Genomic DNA, 19459 nt, shown 5'->3' on the forward strand with positions numbered 1-19459 from the left:
GCTGTAAATGCATTCCCTCCCATCCTGACAGTGTGAACACATCATCATAGCCTATAAAGTGTAAATACATCAAACTGATATATTATGAAAATGTGGGTAGCCTGGGCTTCTGGTAGTGATACCCACTGAGAAAAAAATATTAGTTGTGTTTTCAGAAAAAGCATTATTTTATACTTTTTGGCCCTTAAAAGACTATAACTTAGTTGTACTTGTTAATTTGTATGAAAAAATGAGAAAACACATAATAAATGGGTTAAAAACTATAGATTATATGCATGTGCATGGTTATGGTTACCTATCTTCTCCTTTTTCCATCCATGAAAAATCAAAGAGGCTCAAATCAAACATACTGTTATTTGCGTCATTTATTCTGCATACAGGTGTCTTGGAAATAAAATAAACGGAGAGACTAACCGTCTCACCGCAACATGTTTTCTCGAAGCTTATCATTACAAACAGACATGTAAAGGATGAGATGACAACAGTGACAAAACACACTAAACAAAAGTCAAACAAAACAAAACAAACGAAAAACAAACAAACAAACAAAAAAAAAAACACAAATGTAAAAATTTTAACCACTGACAACATACATTTCAGGCAACACACACAAGACTGTCTGACGTTGTCACGCATAGGGAAATGCTGGAATAATCAAAGATCGATAGGGCGTGACAAAGCTGAGAAAAGAAAAGAAAATCGAAGCGAAACAATGAGATGAAGCACAGGGGAGCAGAGCACAGCGGAGGGTTGCATCATAGTCAAAAGAGAACGGAAACTAGAAAAGGACTCAAGAAGATGAGAGACATTCATTGATTTGTAAAACAACAATCAAAAACAAATCTTTAGCTTCCTCCTTTCCACTGGTTTTCTTTTCTTTTTTTTTAAATTAGGTTTCAGAACAGCAATATAGAATAGGTAATCATGAAAGAGAGAGAGAAAAATAAACATTCAAAGGAAAATACAGAACACCTGATATATTTCTTTAAGCACACACGACTCCTCAGTTATATTCCTATGTCCAAGGGTCACAAGTTGTTCAAGATTAAATTGTTTCTTTTAAAAAAAATCACCCTTCAGTTAATATTGGAACAGCTTCTCGCCAAAGCCCTCCCAGTGTATAGCCATTTCTTTAAGAGGTGAAATACAACAGTGCTGGGTTTAACTTTACGTCTGACCTTTCATGTAATATTAGTAGGTTCCTGTAAGTTGCCGAAGGACGGGGAGGGAGTAAATATTTTCCTATCGAGGGAATGGATGGTCCATGCTGATTTTTTTATATAACGATGCAGAAATGAGATTCTACAAAAATTTAAAAAGGACCAAGACCGTCTCAAATCAACCGCGACTGAATGGAGAGGAGGAAGGAGGTTCCCGGGGGCAGGAGAGGATGATTTAAGGGGAGAATGGGTTTTGGGGGGGGATGGACAGTGAAATGACTTCATGCTGTGTGTTGGTGTTGCTGAGTGCAGTCTGTGTGGCTCTGCAACCATCTGGAGTGATACAGTGTTCAACGCTGTGGGATAACATCATACAACAATGCCTGCAATGTCAATCGGTAAAAGGAAAAACAAAAAATCAACTGATCATATAATGAGAACAAAGGGTTTTCAAAAGAAAAGACTCCCCCGCTCCTTCACCAAACTGATTAATGCAGTTTCTAAAACAGTGAAAAAACAGAACATGGTGCCACAGGTCTTCATCGATGAGTTTATTTCAGTGTGACTTTCTTGGTATAATGCAAGATATTTTAACATAATCCAAGAGAAAAAAAAAAATGTCAGAAAGGAGTAGGTTGGGGTTGTTAGCATTTTAAATAAGGGGCATCCTGGACAGGCTGTGGTGCACCGTTGTGGGGTTGGAGGGGTGCAGTCACTCCAGATGGATCCAGAACATCAGGTTTTGAGAGGAAAAAAAAAAAAAAACCTAAACCCAGTGCTCACTGGACCCGAGCCTCACCCTCAGCCAGACTCCATGTTATTCGACTATAGGAATCCTCAATAACTGCTGCCAAAGCAGATATTACTCTAACACAGAGGGGCGGCAGCAGCCCAGCAGATAACTAGCTTACTGACTCATTCTATATTGTTTTTTTTGTTTGTTTGTTTTGTTTTTTATTTTCCCCCCACACAAACTGACTTACTAAAGTGAAACACGCAGCTATGGGAGGTGGTAGAGGGGATGGGTGATGTGACAAGTGTAGAAAGGATGGAAAGTGATGGAGTGAATGAGGAAAGAGGGGAGGAATGGAGGTAGTGGGAGAGACGGGGGGTGAATGGAAAAGACAGTAGTTGCTGAAATAAAGCCCAAAGGAATGTACTGATGTACTGTGTGAGTCAGTGTTTCTGAATGTGAGTATGTATGTGTGTGTTAGTGTGTTCATGCATGTGTGTGTTATTTTGTCAGTGTGTGTGTATGTGTGTGGGAGAGGGGGTGCTCATGGCTGTTTCCTGTGGGAGAATGGCAGGTCGAGGGTGAGAGGTCAGTGTCTAGGGGGTCACAGTGGGGACAAGGTGAGGTCAGATCCGGGGCAAGTGCTTCTCGATAAATTCCTTTACAGCCGCCATCTCCTGCAAGACAACAAACAAGACGTTGGTGAGGTGCAAAACCCAGCTGACCGCACAGGTGGAAGCAGCTCATTACATTCGTTTTACTGCAGAGTAGCTGTTTGAGTGTGCTTTTTTTATTTTTTAAAGTCAGTGATTTTATTTTCAGTCAAGTCAGTTCATTTTCAGTGAACTTTGTCATTCACTGCATTTTTACATCAGATCCATTACAGAGAACAAATGATCAATGACATATCATGGAAGCTTTCACAATAAAAGCTCAGTAAACAGAGATGAGAAGAGGAACCTGCTTCTACTTTTTGTCATTCCAAAATTTCACAATAAAATCTACACGATGAAAATCTGAGGAGCATTTAGACTCAACTGGCAAAAAAATAAGGAACAAGTGCAAGAAAAGGGGGAATAAAATCAGCGAACCATGTAGACTCAACCATCATGTGTTTATTCCACATTTGTGTGTTGAGTCTACAGGCTCCTCAGCTCAGTTTAGTGTAATGCCCCTTTAAAAGCTTGTAGTGTGCAGCGTGTTCTCTCCTCCTTTTCTAACTGCATGGAAAAGATCACAGCTAACACAGTTATTGTTTTACTGCCAGGACATTTAAAATGAGACACTTTTTACTTTTACTGCAGTAGATTTTTACAGCACAACTTCTACTTCTACTGCAGTCAAATATCAGCAGAGTAACAGTACTTCTACTGGAGAAGCAGTCTGCAGCATTTTCTCCACCACTGGCTTGCAGAGGTCATTTATTATCCTAATAATGGTCACATCCCCAAGTGCAAGCATAGAAATGAGAAACACTGAGACTGTGGTAAGAAAAAGTAAGAGTTTTTATGGGCCTGTCATTTTATACATGTCACAATACACACAGTATTTATCCATGTTAATTTGAACAATTAATATTTATAAATTATTGAAATATCAGTAATATATAATGTTGCTTAATATTTGCTGTATTTGAATACAAGGGTACTATTTTTTTTTTTTTCTTTTAAAGCATCCAATTTAATTTATGGGACAGACATTGGGCTCAGCACCAGCATGTGCAAGTTTAGGGGCCAATTTTGAGCACAAACTCTGAAAAACTACAGTTACTGCAGCTGCATACAATTTGTAAACTAAAGTAGTTCATAATGTGACTTTTCTTTTCCACCCCATCAACTGTGCAAACCTAACACCCACGTACAACAATAGTTTTTCACACACATGTACACACACATGTACGTACACACACACACACACACACACACACACACACACACACACACACACACACACACACACACACACGGTGGTACCTGAGGACAGGAGCTGTGCTGGAGCCCTGGGTAGGTTTTGAAGGTGATCATCTGAGGGTTCACTATGGTCTTGAGTTTTTCTGCCGTCATGGCCCCAAACTGCATGGGGATCATGATGTCCATCTCCCCATGGCACTGCAGGATGGGCACGTTCTTGTACCCGCTGGCGCTCGTCGCCTGTGGGGGGGGGGCAGGGAAACACAAACTTACAGCAACTGAAGAATAAATTCACCGATGATTACGGGGTGTCTTCAAGTGTCAGAGTTTTAAATTTATTTAGTCATTTAACCTTCTTAAAATAAATTTTATCCAAAAATTAAGACTGATTTTCTGGGAAAAAAAATCCTCTTTTTCTTAAGTACTGCATTTTCAGTCTTGTAGTGAGGTCAGTTTTTAGTAAAAATAAGGTTGGTTACTAACTACACGATTCAGACTCCTTTACCTTAGATTGCAAGAATCTGCTTGAATTAACTGAACAAGGATTTTTTTTTAAACACAGAATTTGAGACAGGTAAGTCGAAGGTTTTTTTGTCGATTTCTCTCTACAGATGCTAATGTGATTAGTCGGGTTTCTTGTGTGTGTGTGTGTGTGTGTGTGTGTGTGTGTGTGTGTGTGTGTGTGTGTGCAAATTTATATGAGAGCAAGTGAAAAGTGAGTTTAGGGTCATCTACAACAGGCATTTTCCCAAGAGGCTCGGCGCAGATTGTCATTATGAAGAAAGTATTAGGTTTAGCAGTAGTCTTAGAGTTTTCTAACGTCAGAAATGTTGAATTTTATGCAGTACAGCCCGACTCATGTTGACAAAAAGAAATGAAAAGCTAGATAAAAAGATAAATTTGATAAAACAGCCTGAGGAAATCAGGACCTCAGAAATTCAAAATAAAGACCATTTAATGATTTTTAAGGCCTTATATTTATAAAACTGAAATTAAGGACCCGCAGACACCCTGGATCACTCTACATGTGTTCCTGCTTTAATAACCAGTTGCTCTCCTCACAGGAAACAGATAGAAAATGGAAGGTTTTCCGGGCTTTTTATCAGACAGGAAATCCAGAAACTTCTTTTATTAATTTCTCCTTCATGTCTTCGGACTTCTAGCCAACACGTACCTATTAATTTTGTGCTCCACACCCTCCTACAACCACACAAACACTTCCCTAGCTGCACCCGATTGGATGAACGCTGCACTTCACCGTCTCTCGAAACACAACGCTATGCTACCAGACCAGTAATCATAATGACAGACTCTGATTTTAGCATTTAATTACATAAATTAATCTAAGGCGCATATCAAAATGGTCCAGATCTGAACTGAAAAACACACTTATTGTTCTTCCACTGTTCATGCTGTATAACTGTGTCTCGTTTGAGGGAAAAAACAACACAACTAGGACACTTTCTGCAGCAGATGTGAGCAGCATGATTCCTCTCTGAAATGCACAAACAGTGGATGCTGTTAACACGATGTTGTCTATGACAGTCACACTGTTTCTCTGTTGGTTTTTCACACTCATTCCCATTGGGGACAATTATTGGTATGATTATGACATCTTTTTGTATTCACTGGTGTCAGAATTAATGAACATGGTGATACAGCTGATAAATACTAGGTCCTAACTGGAGATGGTATAACAGAGATGACATGCTGAATTAGGTTCATTTGTTTACCAACAGATGGCGACATTTACTATTTCCACTGATTTACAGGCTGATTCGAATAGGGAGGGTTAAGCTCTGGTTATTTGCATCTTCTGCTCAACAGAAAAGATTTGACAGTTTGGTTTCATGGAGGCAGAGGAAACAGAAAACCTCTCCCCAGTAAAATTGTGACCGTACCGATTGGAAAGACCTGTGAAGCGGTAGCCAGCAGCTGAGAGCCACAACGCCAGCCAACTGCTGCTGGCAAGTCAGGGCAGTATACAAGGACAAGGCCCCGCCCTGGAAGGAAGGGAGGAAGGAGAGAGAGAGAGGGAGACACAAAGAGAACAACACAAAGACCCTTTATTTGCTTGAAAATGAAATGCAAAAATCAGCATTTCTAAATATCTGGAGTGGTAAATGAGAAAGCGGTAAGAGGTCAAGTCCCACCTGAGAGAAGCCACCAAGCAGGATACGATTTGGAGGAATCCCATTCTTGGTCTCATGGTCAATTATGGCCTTAACTGGGAAACAAAAACAACAATTGACGGAAACCGAAAGGTGTTAGTCAAGACTGCTATTACTCATCAGAATTCAAACAAACACCCACGTGCTAACATGTGAGGAAGAAAGGTACATGATGTAAAAATAGTGAGGAAAAATATCAGCTGTAAAAAGCTGGCTATCTGTGTGTTTATTTGGATATCCATTAACAGCTTCTGTAGCAGCTACTTGTCCCGGAGTCCACACAGAATAAAACAAATTTTTCTACAGACATGACTATTTAGCACAAGTTAAACTAAGAAAAATTAGATACTGTGAGCACAAAAAAGGTTTGACTGCATGTGTTCTATGTTTAACACATTTATTTACAGGGCACAGAGATCAGACATATAACTTCCCAATGGTTTTACTGGGTGTTTTGTTGTGGGTTCATTAATTAACCACATTCAGGACAGCAGTCATGTATGGTCTGCTCTTGCGCTTCATTATCCTGCAGTTTGATCAAACTGAACAACATGTTGATGCTGGTTTGACTCTTGATCTCATTCATTTTCTACAGTGGGACCTCTTTGGCTTGAAAGTCTCTATGCACTCAGGGACTAACTGGCTTTACTTTGGTCTGGGATGCAAACTTGTTGCGCTGGCAAACGAGATATAGAAAGTCAAACAGGAGGTGATTAAATATAAGAGCTCGCTAAGCTTTCCACTGCTAATTTAAAAAGTGCTCTATGTGGTTTCTTTGTCTTTCAATACAAAGAAACATGAGAAATCAGTGTTGAAATGCCACTAGTTAACCACTAATAAAAACAGGATGTCGTCTTGGTGTTCTGCTATGAGAGCTCGGTCAAAATGTGCTGGGAAACATGAAAGAGCGACATGCTGACTTCCTAACAACACATTTCTAAAGGTGCACACAGGGTTCACATGGTGTATTTGCATATTGTTGTTGTTTTAAAAGCACCGTATCGCCAGTTTGGTGATTCTGATGTCACTTCAGTTGACAGATCAAATGGCGGGGAAAATCCAGCAACCCTGTGATTTTATAAATCCCTTTCACGAGCAGCGGACAAACTCAAAAAACGGGTTGCCATCAAGCTAAAAACAAAAAAGGCTGTTTTTCTTCATTCTTGAAGGTTAAAAATTTAGTCAGACACAAGGTTTTCACCCAAATATTCCATTACAAATATGCAGTTCATATTCTCGCAGGGTTTAGATTGAGATTGTGATAATTCGCCCACCTCATCCTCTCAACAAAGAGTCTGCTTCACACGCACTAATTAATATGCTGTGTGTCACTGTGTTTGAATTGCCTGGATAAAGGTTAAGCATTTGCTACAAACTGCGATGAAGCGGGTTTTATCAGGCAGCTACGTTTTACACCCTCCTAATAAACATTAACTCTGTTTCTGCTCCTCCCTCTACATCACACACCCGCTTCCCCTCAGTGGACCAGTAAATTATAAATCCCATAGAAGTATAATTTATTATATAGGGAATAAAAGGAAGAAAGAGCACTCACTGTTCTCTGCTGCCTTCTTGATTCCAGCTTCGTCTTCTGGAGAGTCTGGCCTCAGACCCATAAGATCAAACCTGCATATAAACACAAACACACACACACACACACACACACACACACACACAAACAGAGTTAAGCACTCAAACAAAACCAATGCATAAAACTAGACCATTGTCAGTGACTGTGTGAGGCCGCCGTTGTTTCCAGGGCAACAATAGCGTTCAGTGTTACCACGCTCTCACAACACCGACTCACCACGAGGGCATCGTCATCTTCATGTTGAGAGTGACGGGGATTCGGGGCCTGCGGACATGAGAGAGAGAGAGAGAGACAGAGAGCAAGCGAACAAGTGAGGGAGGGAGAGAGAGGGAGAGAGAGAGAGAGAGAGAGAGAGAGAGAGAGAGCATGAAAAACAGGGCAACAATTCAACACCAGCTGTGAGCTAAATGCTAGTCGATTTATCTGTCTGCTCTGACCAGATGCTGCAGCAGACAAGCAAGCTATCATTTACACCTGCTATTCTAAACTATTCTATTTTAAAAATCACAAATTGTGGTTAACTTGGTGAATGGTTAATTTTGTAATACACTAGATACACTGCTTTAAAATAAAACAGGGGTGCACAATATTTGGATTTTTTTTTTTTTTTTTTTTTTTTGCCGATATCCGATATTTTCCGTCTCTTTTGGCCGGTCAACAATGCTGATACATGCACATATTTTCTCCGCAGAATTTCAGGAAACATCAAGTCTCTCCTGTAGTGGAATTAACATGTTATTATTAGCAGTAATCTTATCGGTGTACACAGATCCAAGATGAGTTGAAGGCAACACACCACTTGCTTTGTCTCTTGTGTGTCCCCGAAGATCCATTTCCAAAGAAAGAAGTTCATTCCCACACACACTCTCTCTCTCTCACCACTGCACTGATTTATTTCAGGGAGTTAGTCGACGTTTTGGTTACAAGAACCGGCTATAAAGCGGCGCATTGTATCACAAAATGCATGCATTCACTGGGCAAAATAAGAGAACTACCTCAACACAGGTTATGTAAAACACCCCATTTTTTATTTTTATACAATATGTTCTTTCAAACAAAACTGTAAGACTCATCCTACTTCAAAAGGCTTGGATGACGTCCTCCCTGCGAGGATCCTGACAACAGCCACAACCAAGAACCGAGGCAAATTTGACCTATTTTGCATATCACCAGAAATTTTAATCTCGGGCCAGTACTGATATTTCATTTTAAGGCCTGATATCAGTCGATATTATCGTGCATCTCTACGATAAAAAAAATAAAAAAGTGACATTTCTGTTCCTGCAGACAAGTGGCTGTCCTGGAAGCAGCTGAGTGTAAGAACAGAGAAACGGGGAAAGCTGACTGGCAGATCAGAGAAAAGACTCACGCGTGGGGGCAGATGTACTTGACATGTGGCAGCCGGATCGCCGTCAGAGCGTCTGCCCAACCGTGCCTGACAGAAACAAGTGAGAAAGCAATTATTTGTCGCTCATCCACTTTTAATGCAGATACTCAGCACACACACACACACACACACACACACACACACACACACACAGTACAGTTTGTCAAATTAAAAGGAAAAAGTGCAACAAAGTGACAGTCACAGTTACTGCCAAACTCAGCTTGCTGGTGTGCTGACTGGTTTTAAAGTCTGTGCACTGGCTGCCTGTTTGCCTCACAACAGGTTTTAAGACCCCTTTATTGGTTTGTAAAGCTCCTTAATGGTCTTGGCCCCACCTATTTATCAGACATGCTTTTAGCCAGTGACCCCTCTACAACCCTCAGGTCCGCTGGTAGTGGCCTTTTAATTCTCCCTGAAGTCAGAAAAAAAAAAACACGGTGAGGCTTCCTGTTGTGACTGAGGGCCGAGTCTCTGGAACCGCCTTCGTGAAGAGCCGAGGGCAGCAGACAATATTGATATTTTTCAAAAAAACGAACTTCAGACCTGCCTTTTTTTAGTGCGGCTTCTGATTAAAATGTATCTATATGCTTGTTTTATTTATTTATTTCAATCTACTCTAACTCTTGATCGATCGTTTTATAGTCTGGATGCCCCACCTTTTGTTTCTGATTTCATTCACTTCTATAACTCTCCCCTCTTTAACCTTTGATTTACTTTTCATCTGCTGTTTATAGTGTTTATTTATCTATTTACTTTCTTTTTTATACCTCACTCTTTCTATTTTGCTGTTTTCAGTTTTTAACTGTTTCTTATTGGTCCTAATTCATTCCTCTGGTTTCTCTTTATTGCAAAACTGAGACTTTTGTTATTGTTGTGTGTGTGGGGGTGGGGTTAGGTTATTTTTTTAGCGCGTGAAGAACTTTGTGTTATATTTGTCTAGAGCTCTGTCCATGTACGACAAGACCTTTTGACTCAAACATACTTGCTATATGTTGAAATTATAAATATCAACTGATGTGATTAATGTTGTGGTGCATTTCTGGCCATATTGCTTGGCCCTGCATGCACGCGGCTATATGGCACTTGTGATGAAAACATCCACCAAAAGGCATATTTTGTACTTTATATGCTATTGTATATGTGTTGGAAAGAAAATGATGCGTTTTGTGACACAGAAATACAGACAGCGAGCATCAGAAGCCAAATTATCACATTAATTAAGTATATTGCATGATTTAAGAAAAGTCAAATACAGGGAACATGGCTCACCCTGAGTCTCCTAAGCCATGAAGGAAGATCACCTACAACAAAGATGAGAAGAAGAGTTAGGACAGTTTCCTCAGAGCTCAACTATCAGATTACACTGAGATTAGCAATTTCTTCCTTCGCATTTTCCTCTCACACACACTTCCAGAAAGAGATCAGGGTTTCAGTGTCCTCGATAAGGATCAACGGTTCAAAGAAATTTATTGTAGAAGAGATGGGACCTGCAACACCCCAGCAGTGATGGACCAGAATATTCACTTCCAACTCGCACATTAAAGATGACATTAAAAAAAATAATAATGATTAGCTTGGAACAAATCTGCCCTTTGAGATACAAGAGAACTGCATGTTCCCCCCAAAAACAACAACAACAAAAAAAAACTTGAACCGTATGCCAATTTATTACATTGGATGGGTATTGTGTACACCATGTACTGCTGGTAGGTGTGCGTACTTGTGCCAAAAGGGAGGGGAAAAAAGTGCCAATCTCCCATTGTTGCCAAGACAAGCTCTCACTGCCAATTCCTACGCACACTACTACCCACAGAGAAACCATAAAAGGGAATGACAACAATTTAGAGAGCTGGCAATACAATGCTTTTTTTGCTTAAAAAGCAGAGATGCAACCATCTTTACAGAGATCAAAACAACGCCTTCTTTTTTTTCCTACGGTGCTTCAAATGATGTTCGACTCGCTGCTGAAACCAGTGACAGGAAGCTTTGATCCTGATGCTTGACAAATCCCAGCACTGTACTTGACAGAGCTCAGTAAAAAGCTGCGTTTAATTTTTCCATTCAATTCTAGCCGAGCCTCAGAACAAAACAGCACACATGCTATACTTGTTGCACCTGCCACAACAGGTGCAGCTGCAAAGTGGGCTTCTCATTAGACACCATGCTGTTATGAGACATTTAAAGGGGCACTGCAACTAAAACGGGCTCTGGGTAAATGAAACAGTGTGCAAGAAAGCCTCGTTCTGCTGATGAAATCCAGGTCAAGCACAGCCGAAATGAAGGGCCTGTGAATGACAGGATCTTTTGGTGGCGATGCTGTGATGATCAGGTCCAGGGACGGTTATGATAAATTGGTGATCAATCAATCGTCATTAAGAATGTGGAGGACTAGTGTTAACGATAACCGGCTAATTGATGAATACATAGATACAGACTATTACCTGCATGCTTTTGTCTGTTTTTCAGTAATACAGGATTGGATAGATGGATGAGAGTCAGAAGCAAAGACTGGTGGGAGAAGGTTTTGAGCCTTTCAACCATCAAGGCATTCAACAATGTTTAAATCTTTTAGTGCTTTCAACAAAAAATGTGTCTGTCATATTCCAACCCGAGGCTATCATCTTAAGCACTTACATGACTGATATTTTTGAATTTAACTATATTGGAATGGATTATGAAAGATTTACGCCGCCCCTCTCAAAGAGACTGGATATGCTAATATATATGATATGACTGCCTTGCTACAACTGACTGGACTGTATTAAGGGAGCCAAACTGTGATTTGATCTAGACTCTTTCACTGATGGGGTCACAGCTTACATCAAATTTGACGATGTAAAGATGTATGTGCTCTATCCAAGTCTGTAATAACTTACAGTAACAATAAGCCACGTTTCAGTAGAGATATTAAAATATCATGGAGGGAGGAAAAATGCAGCTCTCACCTCTCCAGTGTTGTCCTAGCACCTTATCAGTTTGCATATAGAGCAAACAGGTCTGTTGATGATGCAGTTTCATTGTGCCTGCACTCTATTTTCAACACCTAGAGGCTTCTGAGCTCCAGGTGTTGACCTGTGAAAGGGTCCTGTTTGTTGATTACAGTTCAGCTTTTGACACTCCTCTCACATCCAGGCTGTGGGACAAACTCTTTCATGCGGGAGCTCAACAGTCCCTGTGCCAGTGGGTCCTTGACTTTTTGTTGGAGCCGACACAGGTGGTCAAACTTAACAATAAATTCTCTAAACCCTTAACCACTGGCACTGGGGCCCCACAGGGGTGCATAATGTCCCCACTCCTGCACTCACTGTACACATATGACTGCTATTCTGTTAGGAGGTTTAAAGTCACTGGTGACGCCACAGCAGCGGGTTGGATCTCTAACAACAATGAAAACAGCTTCCAAGAGTGAGGTTTTCTCTCTGGTGGACCGGTGTGATGAAAACAACTTGGAGATTAATGTTTCCAAAACCAAGGAATTAGTAGTGGACATTCACTGGTGCTGGGCAGACCGCCTACCCCGGTCACCAATAACACTGAAATTCAACAAGTAGACGGCTACAAATTCCTGAGAGCGCCAACACCACTACTAATGTAAAGAGAGCACACCAGAGATCTGTTTTTAAGACAACTTTAAAAATGTGATATATGCAGGGACAGCATGGTGCAGTTTTATAGAGCAGCAGTCGAGAGCATCCTTACCTACGCAATAACAATGTGGTTTGGCAACATGACAGCTGAGGACAGGAGACATTTGGACAAAGTGCTGCATGCTGCATCCACAATCACTGCATACGACCTCCCGCCCCTAGCAGAAATCTACAAGGCTGGATTACAAAAGAAGGGCCTTAACGTGCCAAGGGATCCCTCTCACCCGGCAAACAACCTTTTTTGATTTCCTTCGTTCTCACAAAAGACTAAGAGGCATTAAGGCCAGAACATCCAGTTTCAAGAATTATCCTGAAGCTGTCCGCCTCCTTAACGCTCTAAACATAGCATTACAGGCCACTCGGCAGGTTTAAATAATTGTGCAATAAAAGGCAGATGTTTTTTTAATGCACTAGAAGCTCTTTATCTCATGGTTTGTTTGATGCTGCTGCTAAATCCCCCTCCAGGTGCAAGTGTTTTATCTATGATATTAGATTTTATTATATTTTACCCACTGATCTATGCTTTTATGGTTATTTTACCATCTGGGTTTTACCTATCAAGTCAAGTCAATTTTACTTGTATGGCCCAGTATCACAAATTACAAGAGTGCCTCAAAGGGGCTTTACAGCAATACAACATCTGTCCTTACACCCTCACATCTGACAAGACACATCTATCTGTTATACTTGTTTCATGCATTATGTGCTTTATGAGTGAGTGTTTTTTTTTTTTTTTTTTGTCTTTGTTTAAGTGAGCTCACCGACACAAATTCCAATCAGTCATGTTAATATGGCAATATAGTATTGCATCTTGAATCTAAATTACAACAAAATGTGCAACCCTAGTAAGGCGTAGTTTTGCTGAGCTAGATGTTTCTCTTCACCATGCTTTAAACACTGCACCAGAATAAAAGCTGTTGCCAAGCGGACGAAGGCAGCAATTAACGACAAAACAAGAGTTAAAAACTACAGCTGATGGGTGTTGTGTTGTTTGCCGGGTATGCTGTGGTTGATATTTCACAATGGTGGTTGAGTGGTTGAGATGTAATGACCGAGTTGTGGCTGTAACAAAAGGATACAGGGGCGATTTTAAAAGATGGACCCGAGGTAAAAACTCAGATTCCTGCATGAAACATCCACAGAGTCTGACTAAACCTGGTCAGGTGTGTCCATGACTAGAAAGACTACGCCTTAACCAGAACATCACAGGTTTGATACCCACTACAGCTCATGTATTCTAGTGGAAGTGTCCTTGAGTGGGACACACTGACAGCCTCCTCGCCCCTTTCTGCTCACTGGTTGTAAATTGCTCTGGATACAAGCATCAGCAAAATGATAAAAAAAAAAAAAGGTTAAAAATGTAATATAATATGGTCTAACTCACCGCTGCGGTCTCCTTCTCCGTCCCGGACACCGTCACAGCCTCAGCGAGCAGCGGCACAGACATGTTGTTGCCACACATACACTGTAAGGGGTGCTGGAGACAGGAAAGACAGAAAACTGACTACAGTGCTCTTCGGATGCAGATCTTCACTGAATCCTGGAATCAGTACTCTGCATGCTGATGAGTGGCTGGGGCATTATTGTTGTCAAGTCTGTCATATCACTCTGTAACCATTTTTCTTCCCCCCCCCAAAAAAATATATATATATATATCACAAGTTCAACGACAGAATCTGAAACTACCTAAAATATGTTGACATGCAAATGTGAAAGTAAATGCTAATTTTACGTAGATTTTGGGAATTTATTAAACTTTTCAGACAAATGTTAAATACTAGACTTTCCAGGACGTAACAGGAACCTTATTTCTCTTATGATGGAAAACATTTTAAAAATCCTTTGTGCAACAGACCAGAGATTTGTTGTTGCCATAGTCTCGGACAATTTAGTCAAGACCTTAATCTGTGATGACACCAAACAATGACTGGTGCTTATCCACTGAAAGCGACTTTGTTGACGGGTTACATTTTCCGGCTCATACATGTTGTCACTACATCTGGACATAGGCTTGCAAAGATCATCTACAAGTCTGGCGTGTCAGTTTCCAATTCGCCATAAATGGAACAGCCCCGGGCTCTGGGGCCAGTTGATTACATCACATTAAACTGGGGAGACTTGGTTCCTCTGGTTTCTAGGTCTGCAACACAGTTATTCATCATCTAAACTGGGTAAGCTGTGCATGCTCAGTGAAATAGAATATCTGAACTGTGCTGGATTTCCCCTCTAAAGTCAGTAAGAAATGAAATAAGCTATAAAACCGAGTGGGAGATGTTGTTAATGTGATGCTGAGTGCACAGATAAAACATATTTAACAGCCAAAAAGGATAATCCTCTTTCTGCAGACTGCATTGTAACGCTGTTGACATCCAGAGGAGCAAATGTTCATAGCACCTCAACATATTCAAATGCACTGAAGCAGGAGCTTATTCAAGATATGAGACTTTGCAGCGGGTACCCTGCGGAGTGTAAGCTGCAGTTTCGGCCTAAACCGTTATTGACACTATCGACGACAAAGGATGGTCCGCCTGACAGTCACAACTCTGGTTATCAATACAGCCTCTCAGCCTCGCTCCCTCATGGCTCTCTGTTGTAGCAGACGGGGACAATAGAGCTGAACATACCACATTAATGGCTCTGCTTCTGAACCTGAAAGAGTGGTCACGAGAGGGTGGGTGGGTGGTTGGATGGGGGGTCGTTTCTGCAGTCAGCAAGTCGTGTGACTCATTAACTAAATGAAAGGTACACTTTAAGTTATTAACCAAAATGCCTGTGCATTGCCTGTGGCTGCACACGACCATTCCACTGTAGAGTGAGTCAGCCACCGATAAAAGCATGAGATCATATTGTTATTTTACAGTAAACACCAGCAGTAAAAGCCTTTGCCCGCTAATACCCTTTCATTTCTGATATGGCGCAGGACAAGACAGAATGGGCAGGTCAGACGGCATGTTGTCTGATTGGTAAACAGGCAATGAGGAGACGGGGAAGTGAGTGTACAAAAAGGGGAAAGGTTAATGTGTAAACTTTTGAGTGTGATTATACTCCGTGAATGTTAAAATTCCACCACTTTGCTGATATAAGTTGCCAGACAGGCACTGCTTACATGTGTCTGACTCATTCATTTGCTCGGCCACCCGTTTTGACAGGTAACTAATCATCAACTGGAGGACATATTCCATTGGTGAGTAAAATAGTGGAAGTGGCTGGTAAACTGTGAGATGTACAAGCCAAATGTGGACAAGAAAGTTAGTTTCTTGTCCTGTAACCTAATGCTTAGGTAAATTAAAACAGAGGCGTGGTAGGGCTAGCCACAGGGAGGGAATCCATTTCAGCACCAGTCAAAGTTTTGATGTCCATTTAAAGGCATCATATAATTTTAAAAGCAAAATATTTAGACATTTTTTGTCTTTTACAGGCAAACGGGCATTTAAAAAGGAGGACGTGCACTGACCATGGGCTGATTCTGTTTATGAAAGCAAGTGCCACGGACAAACTGTGATGCAGACACTGATTAACATGCGCATAGCAAGATGTGCATCAATTGTCATTGAATTTGAATTCACTGTTTCACCAGAACTAATACCTCAGCTAAGATGGGGAACAGAAAGAGCGAGAGGATTGAGACATGCGGCACAACCGAAAGCAGACAGCACAAGTGAATGAGTGAAAGCAAGGACAGGAAGGTCGGGATAAAAGAGATAGGAGAACACACATCAGCTTACACAGTTAAGCAGGGACATTAATGCAATACATAACCACCTGATCAGCAATAACAAGCAGCAAAAGCTCTTTTCCAAGAGAAACAGAGTAATAGCGCCATAATACTAAAATGGTTGCACATAAACTCTGATTAATAACACTTGTAAAACTGGTGGAAAGCCCCTCTCCCCTTTCTGGGCTTTTATCTTTCATCACATTTGCAATGACCCATAAACTAGAGTAGCAGCATAAAAAAGCCCTATGTGGCTCTGGAGCCATGCTCTAAGAAACAATGGCTCACTTCACTTTTGGAGAGGTCCAGTGGTTTAAAAATAGACGTACCACGATGTGCGTGCAAGGCTCTAGCCTGATTCTTTAGGTTGTGTCTAAATCACAGGAAGGATTTGTCCCAGCACAGCAGCCTGGTGCAGCTTTAATCGATGATTCAACGCTATCACTTGAAAGCTGACTGTAACTGCATGCATTTTCTGCCAGTGTCCTCCTTAACCTACTGACTCAATGCAGCAACAGGCCAGGCTGACCAGCACTGTCCCTGTCTGCATATGCATGTGTCTCCTGCGTTCATTTTGCACGATTCCCCTTGCCGAAATGTTGCAGTAACAAATCTCTCACCTCTGAACAAGCCTTCAAACCTTGACACAAACAAAACAACAACAACAAAAAAGAAATAAATGCAGCCGTGTGTGAGCAGCCACGATGGTGGAGCACACATCACGAGCCTCCGTGTAGCATGACTCCAATTAAATTTAACAGTGAAAGAGGAGGACAGATCACGGCTGATACAGTCTGCTTTGACGTCAAATGGATGAACACACACACACACACACACACACACACACACACACACACACACACACACACACACACACACACACAAGACTGCACCGATGCATGCATATATTTCTGTAGCGTTACTGATGAATGAATGGCAATAGATGGCAGGCAAAACGACGGGATAATATGCGGCACTGAGTGACAGGCATCCCCCTCCTCCTCTCTCTCTGTCCATACAAGCTAAACTACCAGCTAACCTTGCTAAATGAATAGCTTGCTTTAGCTTTGGTACAGAGCAGCTGCGGGAAAAGGGTGTAAAGAAGACAGCTAGGCTACCAAACCTAATGTCCGTTCAGTGTTTTATTTATTTATTACCAGGTCAAATAAATAAAGTCGAAAGCGGAGGGAAGCGGTTGGGAGGTGAGGAGACGTCGGTTATTTTAGCTCGCCAGCTGAATGGTTAGCGCTAAACGACCCATCATTTCTAGTGATGGCATCCGGCAAGTGCAAAGCCTGTCCCTGCCTCAGAATAAAGACAGCCTGGCTGCCATCATGTCACATCCCCGCCGGGATTAATCCCGTTTTCCTTGGCCACACACATCCACACAATGAACAGCAGGCTAGTAGGAGTGCTAGCTAGCCGCACACATACACAATCTGTATTGTCTTTTGCCTCCGCGCCACCCCGGTCTCTCTCTCTCTCTCTGTCGGCTTAACGCTCGGCTCTAATTCGCTCCGGAGGTTTTACTGCGCCGTCTGGGAGCCGAGCCGAAACCCTCTGGCACCCAAAACAAGTAGCTCAATGCGAATAAAAGTGATAAAAAATTGAGCCGAGGCCCACTAATACGGATTCATACACTCACCGCTTGCTGTCCCAGTTCACAACGGAACTTCCGCTACTGGCCGCACACAGGCAGAGGGGGCGGGGACTAGCCGCAGTGACGTCACCGCGGAGCCACACCCTTCCCCCCTTTCCTTTGATCTCCAAATGTGGGATTTTTTTTTTTTAATCGCAAATGTGGGATTTTATTTTTATTTTTTTTTTAATAACAAATGTGGGATTTTATTTTTGTTATTTTTTTTTTATCTCAAATGTGGGATTTTATTTTTATCTTTTATCTCAAATGTGGGATTCTATTTTTATCTTTTATCTCAAATGTGGGATTTTATTTTTATTTTTGTATCTCAACTGTGGAATTTTATTTTTATTTTTTATCTTAAATGTGGGATTTTATTTTTTTATCTCAATTGTAAGATTTAGTTTTTATTATTTTTTTTTATCTCAAATGTGGGCTTTTATTATTATTTATTTAATCTCAAATGTGGGATTTTATTTTTTATCTCAATTGTAGGGTTTCATTTTTATTTATTTTTATCTCAAATGTGGGATTATATTTTTATTATTTTTTATCTCAAATGTAGGATTTTATTTTTATCTTTTATCTCAAATGTGGGATTTTATTTTTATTTTTGTATCTCAACTGTGGAATTTTATTTTTATTATTTTTTATCTCAAATGTGGGTTTTATTATTATTATTTTTATCTCAAATGTGGGATTTTATTTTTATTATTTTTTATCTTAAATGTGTGATTTTATTTTTTTTTTATTTTTTATCTCAAATGTGGGATTTTATTTTCATTTTTTCATCACAAATGTGGAATTTTATTTTTATTTTTGTATCTCAAATGTGGGATTATATTTTTATTATTTTTATCTCAAATGTGGGATTTTTTTTTTTTTAAATCTCAAATATGGGATTTTATTTTTATTTTTTTTTATCCGATATGTGGGATTTTATTTTATTTATTTATTTATATATCAAATGTGGGATTTTTTTTTTTTTTCTCAAATGTGCAATTTTATTTTCTAACCGGGCATATTCAAAATTTGCTGGAATGATCAGAATGTCAGCTTGATTATGCTTTGTCTTATAGCAGTGTTCACAAACTTTTTTCAGTAATGTATCCTTTTTGGTATTTTCAGCCAAATACCCCCTGACCAGTCCACAAAAAAAAAAAAAAAAGAAAAATGGTAGCAAAAAAAAGCCTATATAAAGAGGTCCAAGTCAGCTCCATCAGTATCCGAAACAACAATCTGATACTGACGATATTTTGTTGGCTGTGTTTTTGCATCTTTCTCCTTGTTTTCAGCTGTATCGCTGCTACGTTTCAACCACAAATCCATTTTCTTGAGAACAAACTACCACAGCAGCAGATGTAAATCAGAAACACACACATCTGACACCTTCAGGAAGCCCAGAAGGAAAACTAAAGATAAAATGTAGTTTGTTAAACTTACATTATACATTAACTTACACTAACTTATTATAGTGTGGGCTAATTAATTGAAAAATTATGCATG

The 19459-nt window shown here is 40.4% G+C and overlaps 1 protein-coding gene across 2 annotated transcripts; it reads right to left on the minus strand.

Moving 5' to 3' along the window:
• Window positions 1-347: 347 nt before the first annotated feature.
• On the minus strand, window positions 348-18049 carry lypla2 (lysophospholipase 2). Of its 2 annotated transcripts, none has more exons than XM_030063356.1 (10): window positions 17960-18049; window positions 13984-14076; window positions 10222-10253; window positions 8935-9000; window positions 7782-7829; window positions 7530-7600; window positions 5957-6030; window positions 5705-5806; window positions 3867-4043; window positions 348-2570 (listed from the first exon to the last, which is right to left on the minus strand). In XM_030063356.1, exons 2-10 carry the CDS (start codon window positions 14059-14061, stop codon window positions 2520-2522), a joined length of 699 nt encoding a protein of 232 aa, XP_029919216.1. In that variant the 5' UTR covers window positions 14062-14076; window positions 17960-18049; the 3' UTR covers window positions 348-2519. The 2 variants fall into 2 exon arrangements, with proteins under 2 accessions (XP_029919216.1, XP_029919217.1); XM_030063357.1 differs by lacking the exon at window positions 17960-18049 and adding an exon at window positions 17749-17953.
• Window positions 18050-19459: the final 1410 nt, after the last annotated feature.

Source organism: Myripristis murdjan, chromosome 11, assembly GCF_902150065.1.
Source record: "Myripristis murdjan chromosome 11, fMyrMur1.1, whole genome shotgun sequence".
Classification (NCBI taxonomy): Eukaryota; Metazoa; Chordata; class Actinopteri; order Holocentriformes; family Holocentridae; genus Myripristis; species Myripristis murdjan.

Coding starts and splice junctions, on each gene's coding strand:
- lypla2 (XM_030063356.1), bottom strand. CDS start 14,061: ATGTGTGGCAACAACATGTCTGTGCCGCTGCTCGCTGAGGCTGTGACG. Junction 10,254..13,983: donor CGGAGAAGGAGACCGCAGCG/GTGAGTTAGACC, acceptor TCTTTGTTGTAG/GTGATCTTCCTTCATGGCTT. Junction 5,807..5,956: donor TGCTTGGTGGCTTCTCTCAG/GTGGGACTTGAC, acceptor CCTTCCTTCCAG/GGCGGGGCCTTGTCCTTGTA.